Raw genomic sequence first — 25448 nt, forward strand, 5'->3', positions numbered from 1 at the left:
AAGCATTATTACTCCTCTGTTGCTGGTAACAAAATATTTTAGTTGTTGAAGCAAATAAATCACCTGGGCTATAATAAGAAGCTAAACAGTTGTTGAACTTTTAAAGCGGTATGTATGGTGTTGCTTTCACATGCAATGGCAAGCAACAGATACCTGTAGTGGGACTCTTCCTGGTGAGTGCTTGTTGCTGGGGCTCCGTTTTGCTGTCAGCTACGCCGACGTGTGCCTCGGTCCCTGCTTTGAGGGGGAGGTCTTTAGTGTCTAAGGGCTTGCTCAGCTCGCCGGCCTCTGCTGTGGCCTGCACTAGAGGCGGAAGGCCAGGGGGAGGTGCTGGCATAGCTGGGGCGGGGCTTGAGGTCAGGGTGACTGGCACCACAGCCACAGGTGCCATAGGGGCGAGGGCAGCAGCAACGGGCACCTCTGGCCTCACGTCAGAGGGCAAAGTCTCAGAGGAGGCCTCTCTGTAAGCAGGAGCAGAAGCCTGGGGCTGGAGCGCAGCCGGAGCCAGAGGAGAAGGCTCCGGAGCCGGGGCGTCCAGCTCGGTCCCGGTGTCCGCGAGGCCGTTCAAGGCCTTGGGAGCTGGGGCCGGAGAAGCAGCCAGAGTGCGTGGGGCTTCTGAAAGAGGCTTGTCTGTGTTGGGGGTCGGAGTCTGAGGCGGCGCCAGGGGCGGCTTGGGCTCCCCGGCTGAGGAGGAGGAGGAGGAGGAGGAGGAGGGAGGAGCAGCTGAAGCGGCGGGTTCCCCAGCTGCGGGACGTTCACTGGTGTTGGCCACAGGAAGCGGGACAGTGGCAGGGGCCGCCGCTGGGGCGGGCAAAGGAAGCTCTGGTTCGACAGGGGGAGAGGGCTCAGTTACAGGGGTGCTGACCTCCAGTCTCTCCACTGGGGGTTCAGGCTGTACAAGCCCAGGTGAGGAAGACTTCTGGACAGCCGGCTCCAATTTTGGCGTATCATCTAGAGGGAGGAAGCATACAGATCCATATATGGCTTTAGAATTCAATCTGCAGCACAGCACTGAAAAAGAAGATTCTTCAACAATGGTATTTTACACATTATTTTAAAATGTAGGTTATCTATCAAACACATTCCCCCCCTTAAGAACATAAAACCTTGGACTTCACGAGTTCTATTTCCTAGCAGGGATATTTATTACATTTTTTTGCTTAAATTTATTTGAACCTCACTGGCTATCTGACTGCTGCTGAGATGCAGAACCCGTTGCCATACAACAGTGGTTCAACACATGAAAACCACAGGAGGAAGCTATTTTTTGTCTACAGGACACAGTGGCTGGTAAATCCCCACACTCACAGGTGGCTTTCGCTATCTTACCAACCAACTAGATTTCTTAAATAGAACCTTGAAGACCTTGAAATGACGTCTGGTTACCTGGCAAAGTGTTGTTCGACAAACCAGCCAGGTGAAATTTCACGACATTTGCTTGGTGACTGGTGGTTATTTCCCACCCTAGTTAAAAGTGCAGTCTGAGCCTTACACATTAACAAGTCTGGAAAAGTTTAACTGCTTTAAAAACTTCTGCAAGGAATGCTGATGAAATATAATGGCTAATTGCAGGAAAGGCAGGCTGCTATGCTGACACTGCACCTTGATTTATAAGTGAAATGAAAGTGAAAGCATTTGTTTCCGCTGTGCTCTCTTATTTATCACACTCAGTCGTGCAGCACGTTCTGGTGAAAACAAAACTGATACCTCTGACTTGTTACATTCTGGGTTATTTTGATCACATACTATCATATAGAAAAAAACATTATTTGAATCTCATTAGAATATCATCTTGAATCAGACAAGGGTGTACAAATTGCCAAATTTAAGCCAAATGTGATTTATATGATGTCAAAATCAGTAATTTCCCCCATATTTCTGTAATAATGTCATATGCCAAAGCTAATCTATATCATTGCCCAAGGTATGAATGATATATTATATATATATATATATATATATATATATATATATATACATACATACACACACATACAATTTTTATTTGCTAGAATATTCTTTGAAATGATTTCATGATGAATGAATGTTTAATAAGCACGGCGCCTGGATTAAATTGTGCAAGCGATTCCAATGTAATGCCAGTGATGGGAACAGAGAAATTTTCCATAACTCTCCATAATCAAACTTCTGTTCTGTGGGCAGATTTGACGGTCCTTCCAAGATTTTTCTGTCATTATAGCCACCAAAAACACATCATTTGAAAGAGGCTTTTTGCAATTTGTGGTCTTTCTATGTTTACTTGAGGGAAAAGTAAGATTGTTGATAGAAATGGCAAAGCCAAGGAGAGAGAGAATATTATCCACTTGTTGCATTGTGTTAAAATTTCTTTTATATTATGTTTGTTTAATCTGTGTTTAAATTGCCATCATTTATTTATTTTTATTATTCTAAAGGATAAAATAGGTAAAAAAAAAAAAGTGTCGACTGGTCAAACCCTAACAATATTTGCAGACTCAGTTGCTCACTTTACTAAAAAAAAAGTTTCAGCTGTCAGGGAAGAATCACAAATTCCTGGAGGGTCCGATATACATTTTTTAAATTCTGAACATTCAAAAATAATTAAAATTTGCTCAGTTAAGATGTTAAAAGAAAGAGTGAGAGCCCTATCTGTTAGCTGGAGTGGAGTGGAGGTTTTTTAGAGGAGGTGAGGGGGGGGGGGGTGTTGGGGGCAGACCTGGCCCTGGCTTGGTGTCTGAAGCCCCAGCTGCTGGGGCAGGCGGGGGCTGTGGCTGTGGCTGTGGCTGTGGCTGGGGGGGCTCCAGGGTGTAGGCTCCAGGATGGGCCTGCTGCGGCTGAGGTGGCTGGGGCTGGGACTGCTGCTGCTGCGGCTGCTGCTGCTCTGGAGTCTGGCTGCTGCTCGGCTGCTGCTGCGATTTGAGGTAGAAAATGTGAGGATAATGAGGGTGCGGCCATAAAAACTAGCAACACAGAAAAACAGACAGACAGGCACAGAGATGCAGGCACGCGCACACACAAACAAATAAGCCCAAACCCAGGATAAAGCAGAAAAAAGGAGACCAGTGGGGTATGGTTAGATTAGGAGGAGAAGCAAAGGAGGACGAGACAGGAGAAACAAGATGAAGAATGAAGATCGATGCAGGTAGAATGGCAGGAGGAGCAGAAAAAAAGAGAGGCAAAAAAGAGGAAGGGAAAGGATCAGAAGAATGCAAAAGTGAAGGACAGAGAAAAGGGGACAGATAAGTAAAGAAAAGAAAACAAAAGGGGCACAAAAAGACAGAGAAAGAGAGGAAAGACACTGTTAACATCCAAGGAGGACACAGGGAGGAAGAAGTCACAACAACGTCCCTTTTCAGAATCCAGGAATGCCATCTTATTTTGGCTTGCTTCATTTTATCTGTTAAGTGGGTGACAAAAGCCTTAGCAACATGGTTTTCAACCCCGGTCCCTGGAACCCCGAGCCCCACTGGTTTTCATTCTATCTATCTAATCAGGCACTACTTCACACCTGGGATACCGAGTGAATGCAGTTAATCACCTGGTAGGATAGAAAACCAGTAGTACTATGAGTCCTGAGGACCAGGATTGAAAACCACCACCTTAGCACCTTTACTTCCAGGCAATGCACTGGCACCAAATTCAAATCCATTATTTTGTTTTTAAGACTTCATCAGCTTTGCTGAATGGATAGGTAAGGAAATCTGAAGAATGGATTCTGTAGAAGGACTGGGAGCATACAGTAGACAATACATATGCAATCTACTGTACAAGATAGTGAGAGGATAGAAACAGTGATGCAAGGGAGCAGGTGTAAGATAAAAACAGCTGTTCACAAGGGTACAGTGAGTTCATCATGTCTGCTAAAAGAAAATTAAGAGAGTGAAGTGATTTTAACAAGTCAGGCTCTTAAAATCTTTCCTATAATGTCATACTGTAATGTCATTTCTTCCTCCATTCCTCAGAATTATTCCAGATCTAACATGACTCGACAAGCAAAATCACCAGCTTCTCTATATAGATGTTACCAATCTGGTCGTGTCACATCACTGATTAGGGAACCCTGGTCAGCCCGATGTACCTGAATATTCAACCACACTTGTCAAACTGAGCTTTCCCCAGGTAAATCCCTGTTGGCCCAGGTACAGACTAAAGCTGGATGCATGTGTGTACTGCATATGAAAAGTTTCGTTCCAAAATAAGATATCTGATCTAATGAGACACCTACTCAGACAAAATTAAACTGCTAGCACTCAAGTAAAACTTACTATTAAATTGTATTATTCAAATTACAAGACACCGTAATCTATCATTACTTACAAAAGTGTTTTTTTAGAGGATGTAATCATAAACGGGTAATAATTCTAAAATGGGTATGTAGCATTCAGGACTGAAAGTCTTCACAAAGATGAAGAGTTTTGTTCCAAAATTAGATATCCACCATTTGAAAAAAATGGATGCCTACTCTTACAAAATGATTACTGGAATTAAATTTATCATGTGTTACATTAAGGTTATGAGTAATTTTAGCACCCTTGCTAGAAAACAGGGGTGGAACGAGTACCAAAACACCCCACTCAAACCCTACTGAAATAACATTTATGCGGAAGCAAAATTACTGGTGTAAAAATCTATTTATGTAAAAAGTAGTTCATTTAAAATGTACAGAGAAAAAGGACAGCCATTGCTCCAAATGATCTATCCCATGCAATCCAAAATGGACAAGATGACAGAGTCCTCTTGCCCCGCTAAGTTTCTCTCTCAATCACCAAAAAGAGCTTTGGACAAGGTTAATTGCGAGTGCGCTGCATCCCTCGTAAAATGCAGGTTGAAGACAGAATAACAAAGATAAAGAGCCTGTGTGAAATACTGTACGATAATTGGACCAGTTATGTGCTGTGCTATGGAGACCGTGCTCAGTTGAAGCATGAATCTCTCCTCCACAACAGCTTTATCAACTTGGATTAATGTTTACGCTCTATAAATGCACTGCTGATACTGCACATTTTTAGGAGCGTACTAAAAATACGATTCTGAAATTCATGTCATTACTCAATCTTTGATAAAAGACATACCCACCTCCATTATTCAATATTGTTACTACAATGTTTCTTTTGCTATTAGCTATCCAACTCGCTAGAAAGGCGACTAGACAATAATGAGGTTTTTTGATAACTAAGGGATAAATCTGAGCATTTAATATTACAGTCAACGTTACCTCCACATGTTTGTGATGAAGATGCAAATTATGATTGGCCAGTTTTTGATGGTTATGGAGAACCTAAAATATTTTTACTTAAATTTTTTACTTTGATACATTTTATTTAAAATGTATCAAAGTACTATAATCAAACTCTAGTCAAACTGCAAATATAGGCAAAACATACTCAATTAGTGACTTTAAAAAAATACTCAAAAAAGTACAAGTACAATACAGTACAGTAACAGGAGTAAATGTAATTCATTACTTGCTTAAAACAGCTATGTTTTTGAGGGCAGAATCATGTGTATTGACTGACAAAATTCAGCTGGCATAATTTTTCCGTAAATGGAATATATAGAGTTTTGGAATTAAACCCTTCATCATACTATAAAGCAAGGAATCTCTGTCTGTCTGTCTGTGTGTTGCATATCTCGAGAACCGTTCGTCCGATCGACTTCACACTTGGCGGGTGTATTGCTGGGGACCCAAGGAAGTGCAGTGTATTGAACGCGACATGTTCAATATTAATAAACTTTGGATAAACACGCGGACAGTGCTCTGTGCAGCAGCGGCACAAACGGGCACTGCTCTAGTATATATAAATCTGCCTGTGTGTGTCGGGGGAAGGTGGAGGCTGGAGTGTCAACTGTCCTGTCCTCTCTGGCTCTGTGGCTGTCACACACATGGAGGAGAGCGGAGGGGATTAGAGCAGAGAGCTCTGCACCGCTACCAAGCAACAGGACCTTTCCCTCCTCTCCTCCCGTCCCCTCCCCTCTCTGCAGCTAAAGATCCAGTCTAATCAGCTGCTCTGAACGCTACACTACCTCCACTGTAACTGAGTGAGCGAGTAGTGACTGAGAGAGTGTGTGTTGCAGGCAGCCAGGCTATTACAAGTAATGTAATTAGTGGATTATGCTTTTATGGGAAAATAAACATCTTGACATCAAGCCTGCAGAGCCATACCTGTGGAGGGGTGGGGGTAGAGGAGGGGCGTCCGACAGGGGGCGTTGGATTCCTGCTCCCCGATCCCCCTGACATGATCTCCTCGGTGATGTCCCTGCCGCCCTGGTTGGGGTCACGGATACGGATCTGGGAGGACAATGGCACGAAAAACAGACCTCACTAAAGCGCCAAAGTCTTGGAGCGACCCTGCCTCAGCCATATTTAACACTAGTGTGTGTCTGAGTGTGTGTGTGTGTGTGTGTGTCCACTCTATAACAGGGTTCTAGATTGCCACACATTCATACTGCTGGCTTGCAGAGAATAACAAGTAAGGGCTGGGTCTGAATCAGGAATAAATAAAAGCTCTCTCGTCTGGCAGAAGACGGTGCCCTTACTCGTCTTGTGTTTATGGAAAGGAAACAGGTACTTGACATTTGCAATATCACAAATATTTCAACAGAGACACGTTTAAACAGACTCTCCTGTAAGCCAACAGAATATCATTTTGAATTTGTGATTTGTGAATTCTGAGCGGGACAATGCTAACCTGCAGATTACACTCATAGGGTTTCTTAATTTCTTGACTGAATTTGAGGATTTGAAACTGTATACTGATAGTGGCTGTTAATATTACTGTCAATTCAGCCATTAGCTCTTGATGAAGACCATTCTTCCCAACTACAAACATCACAATTTCACATATAATGTATGTGAAATGACAGAAAGTAAGCAAATACGCAAAATGAGTGGTCATATGCGCATCAGGACTGAAAAACTATATTTTCTCCATACTATTACAGACATCTTAGAGTGAATTCAAAACTTCTCAAGACCTGGAAACTATAACATTTATTTTCATTCATGCTTTTCCAGAGTTTTAAACCCTGTGCAGGAACCATATGAGTACCTGCAGAGGCATTCTAGCCAGAGTTAAACGCTCATGCAGGAGAATTTAAGAGCTAGTTTAAGGCTTGGCAGTCACTTCAATTTATTTATTGAAGGCAAATTATTCAGCAATAAACAGCTAGACTCAATGAAAATGATGATGTTCAAATGAAACATGTAAAATATTCCAGTAATTTATCCAAAACATCAAATATAGCTTAGACTAGGCAAGATTCATTAGTAACTCACTGCGCAAAGACAGATTAACATTCTCTTAATAAAATTTTCCCTATCATTTTATAAGCCTGTATAAGGGCAATGAATCCAAAATTTAGAGAGAAAAAAAGAAATAAAGTGCTCTATAACTGGAGCAGATTGCCAATTGCATTCAAAAATAATTTGGAAAAGCATTATGGTATTTTATGTAAGACGTGTACACTCTAGAATAAATGACAAAGAAACTACTAAGAGACTCACTGTTTTCTTCTCTCGCTTGGCTGGTGGAGGTTGCTGTGGTGTAGGCACTATGATGGGGGGTGAGGGGGGGTACACAGTCTGCCCTGGGTAGTAGGGGGGGCCAGCTGTGGGAACGGGAGCAGGGACAGAGGGTGAGACAGGTGGGTGGTACCTGAGGGAATCTGAATGAGTTTGCGAGAAAAGGAAAGAAACACAAGAGCAGAAAAAACACACATTTTAGTAGAAGCAAAAACAAAAATAAAGCATTGTCAAAGTTGATAGTGTGTATTCGTGCTGCCATATGGTAAATTTATATTCCAGTGAACTATGGATATGGGAACTTGTACTTGATGTGTGTGTGTGTGTGTGTGTGTGTGTGTGTGTGTGTGTGTGTGTGTGTGTGTGTGTGTGTGTGTTGGATTAATAACTCACGATATGGGTTGGGGTACTCCCCTGGTCCTGGACCAGGATAGAAGGTGCCGGACCCTGGGGGTTGCACAGAATACTGCTGAGGAGGTCCCACATAGGGCGTGCTGTGGCGATACTGCAGGCATGGAGGAGAGGGAGAGAAATGTAAGTACAGGGTTAATGACGACAACACACTTCCTCCACATATTCCAATTTATAATTGCATTTAAATTTACAGATGAGATTTTTTGCACTTAACATTTTTTTTGCTTATTGTGTTACATGTTTAACATTACATTACATTATGTCATTTAGCAGACGCTTTTCTCCAAAGCAACTTACAATAAGTAAGTATTTTACACTTCGATAGAAAATTCTGCATACCATGCTCATGCCAAGCTGCTCCCATGTAGAGAAGGTCTTTATGACACAGAATGCATTGTATTTTATAGAATGTACAGTATATAATGCAAATGACTATGGGATACATATCAACCCTTTACAATAATTTTTGTGGATTGGCCCACTGGGCCAGTGTTCTCTTATGTATTGTATTTCTAGTTAATCAGTTCAATCTAACCAGCACCAGCTGTAACCAGAGCACAGTGTTTCTCTGTGTTCCTCCAGCAGTGGTGCGCCACTACAAAAAAGAAAATTACCACAGCTGTTGTGCAAATGTGAAATTAAAATAATACTATTTTGCTTAATTTCCCTCTAAAACATGAAATGTAATTGTAATGTTTAGAGCTTCTGTGTTTATTATGTGAAATTATACAAAGAAATCTAACGATACACAATCACACAACCATCACTGGGACTGAAACATGGATGAATGTGGAACTGTAACTAAAATTAAATTGGCAATTAATTCAATTATAGTGGAACCACTTCAAGGTTAATATTTAACAAGTTATCTGCTTCTTTCAGAGTGGCTGTCTCACCTGTGGGATGTAGTACTGTGCAGCCTGTGGGGAGGGGAAAGGCATGGGGGCCATGGTCATCATAATTGGCTGATTAGCGGGGTAGACAGCCGCTGTGGGAGTCTGAGAGCCAGGCCGTAAGGAGGGTGTGTTGGTAGGGATAGTGGGCCTCGCAGTCTGCATCTGGGTCCTCTGGAAAAACTGAAGCCAACAGAGAGAAAGAGACAAAAAAGACAATAAGTACTATCCCAATAAGTACTATCCCAAAGACACCAGTCTCATTTCAACATGCACATCTTGAGAAAACTATCTGCTCTGTTATGATGCGTCACCTGACTAACAGAAAAGTGTAAATGTTATGCTTGATTAAAAATCCAATAAAGTGTTTAATGACTTTGCCATGTGGCCTACACTCTTCTCACAGTGCACCAGCCTTACAGTTTGTCAGCATCTCAAAAAAGAGGCCCAGCTGAAGGCACTGGGACTTTCAGTGAACTTTCACTATTGCTCTACCAGACCATTGTTGAACTACTACTACAACTCCCTTATGGCAATATGTGTTACTCTAACAAGTCCCAAACATCACAGCCAAGCTCACCAGTCTATTACCAACCTGTCCTCTTTAAAAGAATGCACAGAAAGCCACATTAACATCCCATGTGTAGACCATCCCTTGCATCCCTTATTCAACCACCTGCCATCAGGTTATAGATACCATGTGCATGTTTCAGTAGAAACTTTGTAACTGATGGCATTCATTTAATAAAATACCATGCAATGTTTGAACAGTCTGGATGATGAACAAAGGTCTTGCTGTTAGTGTTGTATTATTGTAAGAGAAAAGATTTTCCGCACCCGAGGACACTGAACGTCTAATCTGAATCCAATTTAAGTGAGTCTCCCCACTTAAACTCTGACAAACAAGGAAAAAAGCTTGTAGACCCTATACCACACTATTCTCTACAGGCTCAGACAGGAGGTGGACTACTGTCAGATTGACCTTTTCCAGCTAGGGAGTACCTGTGCCATTTGTCCAGAGAGTTGCAGGCTCTGGGAGGGCACATAAGGTGGCAGTCTGAACTTACAATCCTTTCAGCTGAGAGTGTGGTGCCTGCTGCCCGACATCACCACCCTGTCAACCAGATGATCTTACACAAACCTGCCATATGGCTCTTACAAATGCAGCGTGTTCACAACTACAAGGCACTACAGCTAAATATTCTAACAAGAGCATATGAATGGAACCGTGGCTTCATTTACTTTTGTTTTACACATTTATGAATGGCCAGGAAGGAGTTCATTGTCTTGCTTATAGACACTTTGAGAAGTCACACAGCTGTTGACAGACACCCACTGGCTGCAGTGGGGTTCAAACTAACCACTCAGTTACGAGACATTCTCTTTAACCGCTAGGCCCTGGTGCCACTAGCTACCAAGGCTATCAGAAATACAGCTGTCAGCGCTGCAGTTGCTAAAGGGGCAGAATGTAACAAGCTGAACTTAAATACATGGCTGTGTTGAATGCGTGTCGCATGTCACACGAGCCATGATGTGTTTATCATGCAGCGACATGGCCTTTCCTCATGCATCACAGAGCACGCAAATCATGGAAAATGTCGTTGTGATGACTGGAGCTACAATGACTGCTAGAGAGCAAATGTCAGAATCAATGGAATGTTTAGCATTGCCAGGCTTTGCGTTTGGAGGGCGCATAAAATTTAATGCAGGAATCAATGTGTGCCGGGCAAGATGAAAGACCACGACGAACAGCTGTGACCGACTTCCAAACAACTATGGCTCAAGCTGGAAATACCCAGCCACAGTCACAGTATGGTCCAGCGGAGGGGAGAATAATAAACAATGCTGTAAAACTGGCTAAAAATACTCTAGAGGGAAATCACCGTTCACATAATAAATTAGGTTCAATGGCCTTATTGTAAATAGCCCTGTGCAATCTGGGAAACAACCAGGAAACTGTTCATTACCAGGTATCCTGCTGACATAAGTGAGAAATATGAGTCAACGGACAAAACAAGTTTCCGACACTGTCAACAAAAAAAAAGTGCATTGTAGCTAGGCTTTAAACCATCACCTGAAAATGATTGCACTCTTCAAAAAAACTGTAAAGCTATTCCCAGTGGGCATCTACAAAATAACGTCAAACTTTTCACATTTCCAACAGATAATACACTTTCCTGTCACAAGGACACACAAAAAAATCAACTACAAAAATAAATAAATACATAAATGAATCTTAGGGAGGAAGGTGAGTAACTCTTTCATTCCGCATGCTGTTCATTCAAACTACGCAAGCCCAATAAAGATGAATAGGGAAAGTGATGAATGACGCAAAAATGACAAAATTATAAGTTGAAAAGTAATGTTAAGTAATGATTTTCTATGGAATAAAAGGGATAAAATGATGATAAAGTGTTAACCTCTCTACAGAGCATACACTGTAGTGAGGATGATGACCCATTGGAGGGTTTTCGGAGGAGGGGGGGTGGGGTTAAAGGTTAGGAGGGTTGGGATCATTTGGGGGTGATCCTCATCATGCCATGCAGATCTGCAGAAACTTTTGACAGAGGTAAATATTACCTGGATGGGCCTGAATCCTCCCTTGAGTATTGAAAGCAGGAAAGAGAGAAAAGCCAATGGGAGACTGCACTGGTGACTGTGAAGCCCCGACACAATACAGCAGTCAATCATTCACTGACACACATCAGGGCAGGAAACTACCTGATATTTTCATCTACCTGACACAGTGGCTGGTGCGTTCCAACAGTCAGCGACTTTGACTCTTTGACCAGCTAAAAATGATCTGTCAAATATAGGGATGGGACAATATATAGAAATTCTATATATATTGCAATGCAAAAATGTGACAATACGTATCGTGGGGCAGAAAAATGAATCGCCATATGTAGTAATCCCAAATGAGACAATTTCACAAGCTCTCCATCCAAATTGTATTTTATTTGCACTTTGCAATGACGTTTTTTAAATGGTTGCATTTACATTCTAGAAAGCCAGTGCTAAAGAGATTTGAGGCTCAGACATAAACATAATTCTGCACAGTCATACTTTGTTGTCATTGAGCTTTTATTTATTACATCGTATCGTGGTTGTATCGAATTTTGAACCCCATATCACGTATTGTATCATGAGATAAGCATATCGTCCCATCCCTAGTAGAACAGAAAAGAAACTCCAAATGATGGTTGGTTAGCTGCCAGTGGGTGGTAGATTGGAAAGGCTTACCAGCTACAGACAAAATTATCAGCATTTGGCTGGTGGGTGTTTCCCACCCTGACATATGAACTTACTGTGTCACTCACACAACACACATGCACACATACACACGCATATAACACACTTCTCTCTCTCACACACACACACTATATCCCAAGGGGTGATGCCTTTAGCAAATTGTGCAGCCTGGGCCTGCGTGCCTGTCTGCCCCTTGCTTTGCCAACTTGGCATTTTCCAGCCCCAGTGGACCTGGCTGTCACCCACAGCAATGACTTAGCAACACAGGGAGTGTGTTGAGGGATGCGGGCCAGGGAGGGTTAGACACCACCTTCCATCTTCTGGAGCTAGGTGTCATTACACTGCTCACTGCTCTGTTAGCCTGGCTAGCCCATGCTGATGGACACTGCTTTTGATGAAAACCTTTTATCTCCAAAAAGTCTACTTTAGGAATTAAAAAGCAAACCAATTTTCAAAGTGACCATCATACCCCCCCCACCCCAATTTTACACAGGGTTTTAAAGGAGTTTTTATGTCCGGTGGGGTCATTGAAACTTACTCAGCCCATAAATTAACTATGCAGACTTTCAGATCAAGTAAGAAAATGAAAATGCCATAACTGTTGAGCGAGACAGATTTGTATTTTACAGCAGAGAAATAATGATGATAGCGATGATACCGACTGTCTGATATCAGATGGATGCTTACTTTCACCTGATGTGAACCATTTCCCTTGTCTTTTTCCCCATTTCTCCATCTTTTTTTTGGTCTGGCATGATGCAATGCAAACACAAGTATTATTAGTATAATTAGTATAAGTAATACTATTATAATTAGTTTTCGAAGGCATTGTATAAGTCTGTCGCCTGGAATTAGCTCGACATTATCGTTTTTGATACCAGACTCACCCAAGAATGCCTGCTCTAGTCATTTGAAACAACCTACAACATCATCGTGACCTGTACACTGTGCAAGTTAAGATGGTAATGCTGACAAAAAATATGTTAATGTATTGTTAATATGTGACATTTCCACCATTTGAAGCCCACAAAACACAATAGAGTTACAGGGGAAGTGGTAAAGAGTAAACACTCAAGGGGATTAATAGAGTAATTTATGCTCTGAGGAGGAACCATTCATTTCCCTGGAGTGTACAACTAGAGTTGTTCAAGCGGTAACTGTAATTTCCTTTGGATTTGACCTTTTGCTTCACACACACACACACACACACACACACACACACACACACACACACAAGCTGACTCTAATATCCAAAGAAGTTACAAGTTACAAGTTACACTGGTAAGTGAAGAAAAAAAAAGACCATGAAAGAATACTGTTATTTTTTTGAAGAAAGACATATGTTTTTGGCCGATGAATGAATTTTCTGACCTCCATGTACCCTTTACTGTGTGTGAGTGTGTTTGTGTGTCTGTATGTATGTTTCGGGGGGACAATGTTCGTTTTCTCCAACAGTATAATAGGCCATTGTTCGGCTTCATCTGCTTTCCGACTCCACTTCCGTGGCGGCACAAGAGAGCCCAGCGCCAGTTTGTGACAGCCAGGGCATGCACTCTGTGTGTGTACACACTGGTGCCAACAAACACACCCGACACACTTATCCACCTTACTATTTATAGTCCGTTAAAAACGGTCAACATAGAACCATCCAGAAGGTGAGAATGTTAGACAACAAGTGACACAGGACACATTTGGGGGAGTGGGGGTGTGCGTGACATCAGTCTTAAAAGGGGGCAGCTGCAGTTAATTACAACACAGACCAACAAACAGAAAGATAACAGGAAGTCACCATGGCACTGGGACTCGATTTCTGTGCCCAGTCATGTCTCCGGGTCTCAATATCCACATCACAGCTTCATGCACAAGGCAAATACACAAACGACATCATAAATAGCGCATCACCAGTCATGAACGCATTAACATGCTCTTCATAACCTAATGATATTAGTTATCAAAGTGTCAACTGTCTGAAAGGATGGAGAATCTAAATTACCTAAGACTAAAAGCCATGATCACAGTCACACACTGGAGTTGGTGCACTCTGAACTGTGCTGGGCTCTTTCCTTGACTATAGCCTACCTGACCATGGGCTAGTATTATGCTGTGCCACCTAGGATAATAATGTGTTAATTTCACTGAATAACCTGCACTCCCATATTCAGTCAATTTTTTCCTATCTCAAAAATCTATAATTTATATAAAGCCACATTGAGATCTAAACAATCAGATGGCTGTCTAATTTTTATTTCCATTTTCCTCCCTCGGCTGGACAATAAAGTTTATTCTATTCTATTCTATTCTATTCTATTCTATTCGTGGCCATGTGGTTTGTACTTTGGGTGCAGCTATCTAGACCAATCTAGACCCTCTTGACCTGCTCCGTGTAGCATTTTTAAACATCAATATATCATTGTCAAATTAACTGTGATACCCTGGCACAATTACAGTGAACAAATGAGACCTGGTCTCGAGAGGATGTTGCCATTGCGAGAATGTCTGAAAGCTTTAATTCTGTATGTGCTGGAAAACCAGAGCCTCACTAGACCAGAATGCAATGTGGCCACAAGATATGTTGCGTTTTGAGTATGGGCCACGGCCGCCATCATAGACACGGCCCATTGTCGGCTAGCTAGATTAAAGACACCCGCCTTTAATTGAAAGCTACAAGTTCATACCTGTTCTCTGAGGATTGTCAAATTATTTTGAGAAACGTAGGAAATCACTAACTGAAGTAGGCAAGGCAGGTGGAGGTAAAAAAAAAAAAAAAAGTAAATCACAACACTTCATCACAGAATAACACCTGGAATGCAGTGAACATCACCAACTGATGATATCAAATAGTTTAAGAATGTCCCTGAGGGTGGAGTTTTCCTTTAATGTGGTAATGATTTATTGGCATTAAAATGCTACACGTAGCACCTTAAAGGAATGTTCATGAAGCTAAGCCGAAGCTCAACCCAGTCAAGACTCTTGAGGGTGTTTGAGATGCACTTTTGAACTGGAATGAACTCAATGGAAGTTGAAAGGGAAACTAAAATACTAATGTGTAAATGGCCGGAAATGTTACTCAAGCCTAGACTTACAACAAGACCACTGAGCCAACTGCATGACAGAAAGTTCAAATGTAGGATTGTCTTGCAAAATGTTACCCTCCCTTCATGCAAAGGAAGGGGTAGAGAGCAGTGTATTCTATGGAGGAGACAGAGAGATAGCCCAGAGACAGCAGACTTCTTTTTTAACAGACTTTACATTTGCAAGTTAAAAAAAAACACAGCTGTAACAAACCCAACCCCATACTATGCCTCCTATAACTGAAGTATTGCACTAATCGCTACAGCCTTAAATTAAACACATTAACAGAGAATAGACACCAACTCTGGGAGTAAAAAAAAGTATTGGAGCAGTTACTTCAATACCACAGCACTATACCAGGACTGGAGTTGCATGCAATACTAATGCTGGGTATAAGACTCCTAACACTCCCCTTTCTTGCTCAAATGCCATGCCCGGAAAAAAAAAAAAGTCTGGAAAAAGTAATATCTTCTCTTAGTAGCATAATACTCTATACCTGTACCTCTAATACCTGTAAGAAAGGCAGGGAGAATAGGGCTGTGTCTCAAACGGAAGGCAGCTGCCTGCTGGCTTGCTGTCTAGCGAGGCAGTGTCCTTTGGAGGCAGCGTTTTTGTATGAAGGTACCTGTAAAGGTATCTGGATTAAGACGGAAGGTATCTGGATTAAGACGGAAGGTATCTGGATTAAGATGGACGTCCCAAGGCAGCAATGCGTCGCGACATCATGACATCGCCAAATACCGACACCTGCCATCAGTTACAGCGGTTATACTGCCACCTGTTGGTCATTTGGAATAACTGCTTATATATTTTTTAGTGATAGTATTCAGTATTTTTTTTATTTTATATAGATTTAATAAAATAGCTAACGTTAATATTATAACAACCACAATAGTAGTATTACGTATTACAGAAGTATTACAGAAAATTTACCAATTTAAGTAATACCCAAGAACTACAATTAAATATTTAACATGCAATTCAAATGACATATCTTCAGCAACTACTAGGTTTACTTTTCATAACCATTTCATTGCTTAGGGCCGGTTCACATGCCGCGTCTTTTGCGCGCTCAAATCCATTCATTTCAATGGGGGCGCGCGGCAGACGCGCACAAACGCGAGGCCGATGCGGTCGTGACGCGCACACGTTTCGACGCGCGACCATGGCACGCTGAGATAAAAACATCTCAACTTTTTGGAACTCCGCAAGCGCACCGCATGTCACATAGCCTGAAAGCGAGAGAGAAAGAGGGATGTATTCATGGCGAGATCTTTCTGCTCCACATGTAGATCAAGAAGTAAAGCTACTACAACAGTTTTACTGCGATGGTAATTCATTATTTCAGATAACTACTAACAAACGCGTGAAGTTGGTATGGGTGCTAGGCACACCCGTAGCGCAACCGTCCAAGCGCACTTGATAAACATTCTGTGTTCACTGTCCACTCAGCGCGCCTCGCGTTTTAGTACTGTTTCTGCTATGAAATGATCAACCATTTTTATAATGATTTTTGTACTTTATTTGAACATAAATATATAACCAATAAAAAATAACTACATAGCTACATAACAAAACACAATTACACTAATGCAACTAATGCTAACCCTTATATATACACAATAGTTATGCAATAATAAGTTGATGGGTGCCATCGATGGATGTCACATCTGCATCAAACCCGCTGGAGAGCCAGAAGCTTGGTCTTATTGGAACCGCAAGCTGTATCGGCGAGGGGTGTATCCACCACAGGGTACCTTCCCTCTGGATGATGGAGGGTATCCATGCATGGAGAGGCCCATCTCCCTGGTGACACCTTATAAAAAAACAAAAACAGGTTAATTTATTAATTATTTTTCCATATGTGACTAAAGTATGTGAAAGGATTGCTTGCGATAATCCATTTTAAATAAATACTTACCTGGCTTGACAAGTTCAATGCTAGAGCTCGCTCTGTCTTTGAGCTAGCATTTGACATAATGAAGACCAGTTGGAGGGCCATCTTCCTCCACGCCCTGGAGGTGGACACCACTTCGTTCCTGATGTTGTCATGGCTTGTACAATTCTGCACAACATCTGTGTGAGCAATGGGGATGTCCTATCGGTGGAGGACGGAGAACCTGGCGAAGAGGAAGGAGGAGATGGAGAGTCAGTGGCAGTGACCTGAGAGACCAAACTGCTGCTCAGCTGTCTGCCTTGCAGGACCACGTGGGCGACCATGACTATTTAAGTAATTTTTTATATTTTTTATTATAGTAATAGAAGGAGTAACAGCAGTTGTAATGGTAGTAATAACAGTAGTAGCAGTAATAGCAGTAGCCTAGTAGTAACAGTGGAGGTAGTAATACTAGTTGTAGCATTAGTAGTAATAGTTTAACATTCAGGTTACTTCTACAACATAATTACTGTCTGTTGAATAGCCAACTGGTAGAATTTAGGGATGGGAATGTTTTCACTACTAAACAACAAAAAGTGCTTTTGTCAGCTCAACTTACTTCCATCCATTCAGGGCGCAGTTTTTTGCCCCGTGAAGTCTGGACCAGTCTATAGTCTGGACCTGCATCTGCCGGACCTTAATAAAGGCAGTGGTATCCTCCCTCGACCCTGTGAAATGGTGAAGTTCAATAATGGTGAACCAACGATCAAACATTGCGTTTTAAATAAAAAACAGTTTAGGCTATAACTTAACGGGCTTTTAAGCTAAAATTCAATGGTCTGCTTAGTAAGCTAACATAACAGATAGGCTAACCTAAAAAAGTCTGTTTTCAGTGAATCTGAAAGTCGGAACATATTTCTTAAATAAACATTATACATCAAATGAGAATGGATATTCAGTGACTAAACTGTCTATTTCTCGGTAGAAAAAAAGTCTGAGGTTAAAAAAATAATAACTTACATTTGTACACGAACTCCGAGCTGTTGCTCGCCATTTGTTTTTTTTCTGTCGGCGCAGTGGAGCGGACGCACGGGATTGTGGGATATCTTGATCAACAAAGGATACATCTATGCTGCCTTCAAAATCTGCCCAGTTGGAGGCACCTCAGCAAGCAGCATTTTTTGTAAATATTCGATTGAGACATGATTTCATGCCTCCCTGCCTCCGAAGGCTGCCTGATTAGGCAGCATTTTAGCCGTTTGAGACAGAGCCTAGATGTGAGAACATAAGGGAAAGGCTTGAAATTCAATTTCCTCATAATCACTGGGACACATCCTGTGCCAACATGGTTACTAGTTCCGCTGAGAGCCCAAGCACAGGGCACCTGCAGGTTTCGAGTTAAATTTAAGTCTGAAAAGGACTATTAAAGGCCTATTGAATGCTTGGTAGAATGAACTTTAAGAGCAAATTTGCCATAAAAATTAGCATGAAAAGTAGAAAAAAAAAACGCACACCCATCAGAAAACAGCTCTTCGTGACCAGCTGATCTCTTGCTAAAAAATCAGCACGGTGACAAAAAAAAATCACGAGATAATTAAAACCTATTAAAGGCTGTATTTAAATGTATGTGAGACATTTTAAGGCCTTCAAATTAGATATTTTATTTTTAAGGAACTGCAGACACTCTACGAGCAGCCCTTTGCCAGCAGGTACCAGGAAACTGCTTTGATGATGATGATGATGATGTAAAAGAGGGAGCAGGAGGGGCGTTCAGCAGGGGTAAATTACCTGATGGTGGGTTGGTCGAGGGCCCGTGGCAAACTGGTGGGGGAGGGAGGAGAGGTCCAGCAAGGAGATTGAAGCAGTGATGGCAAAGCAGGGAGGGAGAAGAGAAAGGGCACAAGAGAGAGACACAAAGATAAGATGAGCAATGACAGGCAGATGCTCGCCAATACAAAACCACACACAGCAACAAAGCTTTAAGGACATAAGATGATGCAGCACTCAGACCTGGGTCAAAGTGTATTTGCAAATAATAGCTTAATGTTCGTTTTAACCTGATTAGAGTACCAGACGGGTGGGGTTTACCGCATCAGGACAATGTAGATAATGTCAGGCTAAGTTGCCAAACATAAAAATATACGAACTGCATGCTGTGAGGTATACTATACTATACTGGATTTCAAATAATTTCCTGTGATTCTCTAAGCTTTATGGCATTCACTATATTGCCCTCAATGGGAAAACCCTGCCATTGTAACCAAACAGTTTAAAGCAAACTACGATTTACCGGTATGTGCAAATACTATTTGACCGAGCTCCGGTAGCCCTTAGTGTCCTGATGACAAGGAGGGGGCTGGGCAGGAGCCGAGCGAGATGAACAGAAAATGCTTACGAGGCCTATGTATACATAATGTGCTTGCAAAGTGCAGATAATATCATTTGGTTATTTATTATGGGGTAATAAACGAGACCACAATATAGAAATACAGCCAACAGTGAAATGCATCACTGCCAAAACCATATTGAGATCAGTCAACATTTAAGCAGCTCTGCGTGGCTTCTCAACATGAGACCTCTCCATCTCTGACTCAACGACATCGTGATCTTCCATAGCAATCGCAGTGGAACACAATCTGCTTGGATTGTCTGACGCAGACGTGCTATAAAGTTGACACCCGGGGAAGGGCGCAGGAGAGAGGGACACTTACCGGGCGACTCTGTGGCTGTGCATTCATTGGCTGTGTCTGGGGAGAATACACTAGAGGGGCGGAGCCAGCATTCTGTCCAGGGTTGTATGGAGACTGTCCAAGGAAGAAATGGAAAGAGGGAGAGAGGGTTGAAGGGCGGTTATATACAAACCTGGAGATGTACAGCCATCACTCATTGGTCATTTCATTTCGACATTTCACACTTTCACAGGCCAACTGTAACATTCCTCTACAATGTACTAAACAACATACAAGTGTAAGTGTGAATATACTCTGGATGTTGCTGGGAAAAAAAAACTGCTGAGCAAAGATGAACATTGTTCCACTGACGGACCACACATCCTACGTTCCTTTATTCCTCGTCAAGTATGCGGCAGAGCTGAGCAGAGGAGGGCTGAAGCAGCTCTGCTTGCTCTTCTTCGAGCTGGTGCTGGTATGGTTGAGATAATTTAAGTTTGTGCTGGGTGATAGCGCTATTTATAGGAGGCTGGTGAGTGAGTGGAGCTGCTTTAGGGTGAGGCAGTGGGCCATTAGGCCATGACAGAGAAGAGGAACAACTGGGTTCCTCACAGCATAGTCACACACTTCCAGAAAGGCTGAGTCACAGATTCAACGCGCTTGTGAGCAAGGCAGCCGGAGATGCCAGCATCACAGCAGCAATGCCATTGACTTTCTGTCTTTATGAGAAATTGATTAACTCTTTATTTAGAGGACTTTCTCAGAGGGAACAGCAAAGAGGCAGGGCAGCAGCTTCCGTGTTGCTGATGTCTTGCAGAATATTCATCATTAAGACTGATGTGTTTTACTTTTACTGTGGGCAGCAGTGCACAGGAACAGTTGCATTACAGCTTGGGCCTGTTTTAATTGGACATTTATCTCAATTTCATGAAAACAATACACTCATGCACACATGGCTTGCTGCTGTATTAGGAACACTGTGAAATAGAAAACAGATGAACAGAAAAAAACTGACAGAAGAAAAGACAAACAATATAGGGTAATAAAAGGCAGGCAGACAGACGGACAGATCAATGGTGAAGAGAGGATGACGGCGGACACAGTGACAAACTCACCCCTCCGCCTGCCTCCCAGCCCTTAGGGTAGCGATATGGGGAAGCTGTGGGTACTGATACCTGAGAGAGCGCCGGGGAGTGGGCATGACCGGGCGGGGTGCCCGCCAAGCTAGGGTGTCCCTTTGTGATGTCGTGAGCAGTGTAAGGAGGGCCAGCGTGCCTTTGTACCTGTATCACAACAAGTGGTGAGGTTAGATAGACAGACAGTGTATGATTGCCTGAGAGGAAAGAGACTGATACACACACACACTAACACACACGGATGGAGAGAAGGAACAGCAGTGGCAGGATTCCACAGGTCATTAGTCCTCCCTCCTACTGTGGAATGTAAATTAAGTGCTCAAGCTTGGGGATTAGCTCCTGTATGTGTGCAGAGGTGAAGACCTGTGCTGTGCATGTGTGTTGTAGCCTGCTGGGCTCGGACTGGCTGAGACTGGGCCCTGGCCTCTCCTAGAGCCTGCTGTGCCAAACCATGCTGTGTAAGGATGTCTGGGGCTGCAGAGGCCTCACACTACAAAACTGGGTCAAATAACCATATTAAAATCCCACTCATCTGTGATAGATTGAGTGTGCCTGGCATAATGGAATCAATTGAGTCATGCTAAACAAACCTTGTTGATACAGGCCTACAGAGGGCTAAGGGTTGGCACCAGCAGGGTGAATGCACTCAGACCATTTGCAAGGATGAGATCTGACTCAACTCTTAGCCCATGGTGTGGCATGATGTGCCTTGGCTGCTGCAGCTGTGGGCTGGCACCACTGCAGGTGCTGCTTGTTGCCGCAGCAGGCCTGGCACACTGGGGAATGAGATGTGATACTGCAGGCAGAGAGCAGCAGGCAGGCAAGCAAGACAGCCAGGAAAGCTGGTCAACCCACCTCTACTCTCCAAGGCTTTTTTTTATCTACAAAATCTTACAGTTAGACCTGTTAAAGCTCCTTAAGAGAGCTACTTAGATAACCAACATCTAAAAACTGACATCTCCAAACTGCTATTTTTTCCTACAGTATCTATCAAGCACTATAGGCTACAATCTGTATCAATCCCTGCTGTATCTCTCTATCTTGTCTGTGTGGCCCACTTCCCTCAGCTGACCTGGGATAAAGCAGCTAATCTAGCTGCTGTTGCCAGGGGAGGAGCCTGCTCTGCTTCAGGCAAATGACTGATTCTGAGGACATACAGAGTGATGGGGTGGGGGAGGGGCGGCGAGCGGCAGTATAGGAGCTGTACATGGGGAGAAGGGAAAGGAGAGGAGGGTGTGTAAACCCAGCCGTCCGTCACACAGCAGACCAAAGTCTTCCACGGGCACGGTTTATTTCTACCGATGTCATCATTATTGCAGCTATCCCCCTAAAATGAACCTACAGAGCTAGAAAATCTTGTGAAACCTGCAATGTTTTGAGCACCAGAACATTGCAGTAGATACATAGCCTCAAAGTCTATCTTTATGCATACAGGAATGACTTTATTGTGCAATGCGCAACTAGATTTAATGTTACTCTCACATGTCAGACACTTTTCATCGCTGGAGGCATTATATATCGTGCTATCGCATTACGTTTCTTAGGTATATTTCTTTGCCTGTGAAAGTCAGAGGCAACAGAGACAAGAGCACCAGAAGGCTAACAAGGCTAACAAAACACATTAGCCTTTATTTTTCTACAACTGACAGCTTCAGTATAGAGCAGTGGCGACTCTCACTTGTACTTATTCTGTCAGCTCTGTTCATTTTGCGCAAGAAAAACGATAAAACATGAATTAAAATAAAATTGATGTTCTTATCTCCCATTTTTGAAGTATGCACATTCATTTATAAGATGTGCGACAGTGACCAAAGGGATATCCGTATCTTTATTGGTCGGATGTTCACTACTCAGTAGCTTCCCAAGTCTCCCCAACCCCCACACAGATCACTGCCCTCCAGGTAAATGCACATTTGGCTCAGCATAGGATGGAGAAGCCCAGATCAGCATAGCAGTGCACCGAGAGGCAGAGGATTGCTGCATAACATATGACCATTTGTGAAGGGTGTGGGTCATCTCAGTCCCAGACGATGGGAGGACTGTGTAAAGACAAACACATGCATGATACTGCCATGCAGGGTTTGTTTTCCATTTGTTTTCCTATTTGGGTAGACAGGTATGGTTTGCCACCCAGGACAATACATGGTAAAATACGTATATGAAAGTAAATTTTGTTTCGTTCTGTGACTGAATTTCATTGAATACCTGATGTCCTAAACTCCAATTATGTGGCAATTATTTGACAAAGATCTGATGGGGAGGGGAATGTTGATGAACTGCCAGTGAATGGCAGTGGTTCCCTGAAGTGACAACATTTCCAAAGAAGGCCTCCTGCGGTCAGATTACAGCATTGTGTCTTAAAAAAATATGCCTTCTCCTTTTTGTGCTAAAAATCTGAAATACACACACACGCATTCCTTCACACACACACACACACACACAAATAAAGAATAAACATACAGGGCATTGGTGGGACATACCTTCCAAGTTATGACAAGAGACAAGTAAATAACACTAAATACTAACAATAATCCTACAGACTAATTCAGCTATTTTCTACATAATGGACTACCTTGCGATGTTCTGAAACAGTGTTAGACCAGTGTGAGGTGTGGTGAACCAAGACTGGGGGAAGCAGGCTAGGGTGTGTGTGTGTTGAAGGGGAGTTGCATAAACTGTATGTGGTATGAGCAATCATGGGAAAGACCTGTGTGAATACCGTATATGTAAGTGTGGCGATCTGCGCAGTGTATATGTGCCATACAGGAGTGTCTTTTTTTAAAGTATGCAATTTGTGTGTATGCTGTATACATTAGTGTATGTGTGTGAGAGAAAGGAGTTCTATGCAGTGACTCACGCCGTAGACTGCAGCGACTCCAGGCTGTGTGGGGAAGATTCGGTCGTCCAGTGATGGCTGAACCCGTGGGATTCTGGAAAGTGGTGTGTTAAGGGAAAAAAAGACAACTGAAGACCAAAAACGGGTCGCATGACAGGCGAGAGTCGGTGACAGAAATACAGGGACACAGACAGGTCAACAGGCAAGAATCCGGTCATGTTTTCTGTACTACACAAAGATGTGTCTAAGTCGAAACGCTGCTGACCACACCACTCAAGGACACTTTATCCAGCGGTTCCTGTTTAGTGAATAACTTTAACACAACTCTGCTGAAATTACTTAATTCCAGAACTTTGCTGGCACATTAGGAAGTTTTTATGCAATACTTTTAGCTGATTCAAATCCAAAGGGCTTTCCTCAACCCCGATGTGCTCGGCTACTTTGATTTTTAAGGATTTTCTCTCATCCCCTACAGCCCTTTCCCCCCCCTCCACCCCACCCAAAATGCCCCATCTCCAAGAGTACACCATGTACCTTCACCATTCTGCACGTGTTCAAGGGAAATCCCGACATGGATTTCTGGACCGATCCAGACCTCCCACAAAGGGAACTGACAGAGCTTGAGAATGGACAACTGCTCAGTACTTTCAGAAAAAAACATAGGAAAGGTAGGAACTGCAATCCATTATTCATTCTTCCTTCTTTTGCTTAAGGGCAGTCTAAGAAATCAAAGAAAAGTCCTGCCACAACACTATTAAAAACCTATATTTGGCTTGATTAACCCTCATGGAATTAACTGCGCACAAAGTGTAGGTGACGTTCCGATTTCTTTATGGTGTCTGGAACATGTGATAATGAGACTCACCGGGAGGCATCACTCATGTGTTAGAGAGGAGAGAGGGAGTGTATAACAGCCAGACAGAAGAGAGAACACCAGTAGTTAGTAACCTGCTCAGGCAGTTGTCTGTGACAGAGAAATTTAGGCCCTGCTGGTCACATGGTTTAAGGGAAACGGAGCGTCTGGCTTTCTTCCTTTCACCCGAATCACGCCTCTCTTTCCCCTAAGCCCTCTCCCTTACTGTGCTCTTGCCTGCAGGGGCCGTCGTCTCTCCTGGCACCCTGCCGACACCTCCACTCCTCACAGAGAACACGAGAGGGAGTGAAAGGGAGAGAGGGAGATAAAGAGAGAAAGAATAGCTTGACAGAAGACGCAGATTTAAAAAGCACAAGTACGGCAAAGGCATGATCCGTTTTGTGGCTGGGGAATTTGGGAAAAACACCACAAAACGTACACGCTCATGTACGCACACACAGAAATGAACAGCAATTAGAGGCTGTGTCTCTTCACGCTGACATGACAGATGCACAATAAAACTGAATCAATAAATTGTGCAAGGGGCAAAACAGTATTTACAATTCCTAATATTTGTTTTAACATGCTTGGAGTACCAGGCAGGAGAGATTTACCACATAGTGAGTACCAGAAAGACTACACAATCACAGCAAAGCATTTGAAGGTTGTGTACTTCCAGTGACAGATTACCTGTTACAATCTGAATTGCCCTAATGCGGTAAATCCAACCCACTTGGCACTCTAAGCAGGTGAAAAAATAAATGGTAAGAATTATTAACATATACTATTTTACCCAGGCCAATAAGAGAGCGAGGGAGAGAGGGAGAAAGACGGAGAGAGGGGCTGGGGGCTATTGACAGCGAGGCAACCTGATCTGTCTGCTCTAGGTGACCGCTGGTTGGCAGGGGCATCTGGGAATGTAAACAGAGAGCAGGGAGAGAGCCGT

At 42.8% G+C, this 25448-nt stretch overlaps 1 protein-coding gene across 1 annotated transcript in view; it reads right to left on the reverse strand.

The window, feature by feature from the left end:
- Positions 1–25448, reverse strand: part of LOC139654811 (eukaryotic translation initiation factor 4 gamma 3-like) — a 62411-nt gene that overhangs the window by 28019 nt on the left and 8944 nt on the right. The window contains exons 2-12 of the mRNA XM_071531992.1: positions 23671–23743; positions 20793–20960; positions 19720–19812; positions 18797–18829; positions 11389–11409; positions 8812–8991; positions 7895–8006; positions 7484–7587; positions 6143–6268; positions 2696–2888; positions 154–951 (exon numbers count right to left, since the gene is read on the reverse strand). Of these exons, the coding sequence (XP_071388093.1) occupies positions 154–951; positions 2696–2888; positions 6143–6268; positions 7484–7587; positions 7895–8006; positions 8812–8991; positions 11389–11409; positions 18797–18829; positions 19720–19812; positions 20793–20960; positions 23671–23743 (1901 nt within the window). The remainder of the gene's footprint in view (positions 1–153; positions 952–2695; positions 2889–6142; positions 6269–7483; positions 7588–7894; positions 8007–8811; positions 8992–11388; positions 11410–18796; positions 18830–19719; positions 19813–20792; positions 20961–23670; positions 23744–25448) is intronic.

The sequence above is a fragment of the Centroberyx affinis genome, unplaced genomic scaffold (genome assembly GCF_046629955.1).
Source record: "Centroberyx affinis isolate AG114_WGS23_722 - 3 ecotype Tasmania unplaced genomic scaffold, CSIRO-AGI_Caff_v1 ptg002153l_1, whole genome shotgun sequence".
NCBI lineage: Eukaryota > Metazoa > Chordata > Actinopteri > Beryciformes > Berycidae > Centroberyx > Centroberyx affinis.